The 1,628-nt window shown below is 45.1% G+C and overlaps 1 protein-coding gene across 2 annotated transcripts in view; it reads left to right on the top strand.

The window, feature by feature from the left end:
* Positions 1-1,628, top strand: part of pigg (phosphatidylinositol glycan anchor biosynthesis class G (EMM blood group)) — a 99,034-nt gene that overhangs the window by 97,317 nt on the left and 89 nt on the right. For both annotated transcript variants that reach the window (XM_032510887.1, XM_032510886.1), the window contains one exon: positions 1,125-1,628. This exon is cut by the window's right edge. In XM_032510887.1, coding sequence (XP_032366778.1) covers positions 1,125-1,347 — 223 coding nt within the window. In that variant the 3' untranslated portion in view covers positions 1,348-1,628. The remainder of the gene's footprint in view (positions 1-1,124) is intronic.

Genomic DNA, 1,628 nt, shown 5'->3' with positions numbered 1-1,628 from the left:
TTAGCTGGTTGAAGGCTTTTCTCCAGCCCTGTAAGCTAGTTTAGCTGGTTGAATGGCGAAATTGACACAAGGGGGAGCGCTGACTTTGTTCCACAGCAGCCACAGTCAACAAGGCTGCCTGCAGATGTGTCCGCAGACATCTTTTTGTGAATCGGCCTCATGAGCGCAGGCATCGGCCCGTGCCGATGATCTCAAAATGGCGTCAATCGACCCTATTACTCAGCTTATGACCATTTCACACTGTGTTCTTTTTGCACATTTATAACGCACTGCATGCCCCCTTTAAATTTGTCTGATGATCATCTGACCAATTGCATTGTCCAACCAAATGATGATGATGCCCCACATCTCAAGAATGTCATTGACAGCTAAAATGTGATTACAACAACACATCTGATGTCCAACACCACAAAAACAGTTCAAGGAGTGGTTCATAAAGTTTCCTGTATGAGCGACTCTTAGCGCCCAGATGTAGTTTTGCAAGTTAGTAATATTGTTTGACATAAATGTTGGTCCTTTGATTGAATTCCCACCTCCAAACTGGACAGCTTCCCACATCTCCTACTTCTCTTGTCTTGGGAAACGGCTTTAAAGTTCCTCCCCCTCAGCTGGGCTGTTTAAATGAACAGGATCCCTGTGCTAATGTCTGCATGTGTTTCAGTGCGTCAGAGATGAAGTCTAGGCGTGTACACAATTCTTTTTGTATCCCTGTGTGTTTTTTTTGTTTTTTTACATCTCCTAATCTCCTCACTGCACCCCCCTTCTCCTCCTCCCATCATGCAAGTTTTAAAGTCATTAACTTCTTAATCAGAAATTGCCAGCAATGCGTATTATTGTGAGAAGATAATTGGATCAGAGTCCTCTCCCGGGTACACGCGTAAGGTAAAATCTCCAAAATGTGAAAATGTGAGCCTTTCGCTATAGACATCAAACAATCTGCAGCTTTACTGATTTGACATCATCTTCTGGAAGAAAAAAAAAAAACACAAAGCAGCTTAAAGGGACCTTGGGTTCACGTGTAAACTTTTTCCGTGTTGCTCGACAGGAAGTTATTTCCTGAGTCTCCTGCTTTGCTCTTTGCCATGCTTCCCCTTCTCTCAGATGAATCCTTCTTCTCTCTGCAGGAGCCCCGTCGCACTCGGCCACGGCTGCTACTGTTTGGCCCTGCTGAGGTCCGTGCCAGCTGCAGCCTACATTGTGCTGGTAACCGCTCTGCGCTACCACCTCTTCATATGGAGCGTCTTTTCCCCCAAATTACTGTACGAGTCCGTGCACCTGCTGCTGACTGCAGGAGTCTGTCTCTTCTTCAACACCATGGAGCAAAGCCACAGTTCCAGTAAGTCTTAGGGAAGTCAAAGGGTCATGCACAGTCTCTTAATAGTGTGCGTAAGACTTTTAGACCCATACACTTTACAATATGCTTTCCCTGTACCCTGTGGTATACTGATCTGTTAATGTGTGAACAGATGCTTTACAAAGGGTCCTTTCTTTACTGGGTTAGCAAAAAAACACTTTGGCAATACCCTGGAAATCCAGAGTTCTCGCAAGGGCACAATTTCAATTTGCTCAGCGAGTTACTCAGGCATCGAGTAATGATGCTCATTAACTATGCCCTTGTAGCCGAGCTG

The sequence above is a fragment of the Etheostoma spectabile genome, unplaced genomic scaffold, assembly GCF_008692095.1.
Source record: "Etheostoma spectabile isolate EspeVRDwgs_2016 unplaced genomic scaffold, UIUC_Espe_1.0 scaffold273, whole genome shotgun sequence".
Lineage (NCBI taxonomy): Eukaryota > Metazoa > Chordata > Actinopteri > Perciformes > Percidae > Etheostoma > Etheostoma spectabile.
This window is presented reverse-complemented; position numbering and strand designations above follow the sequence as displayed.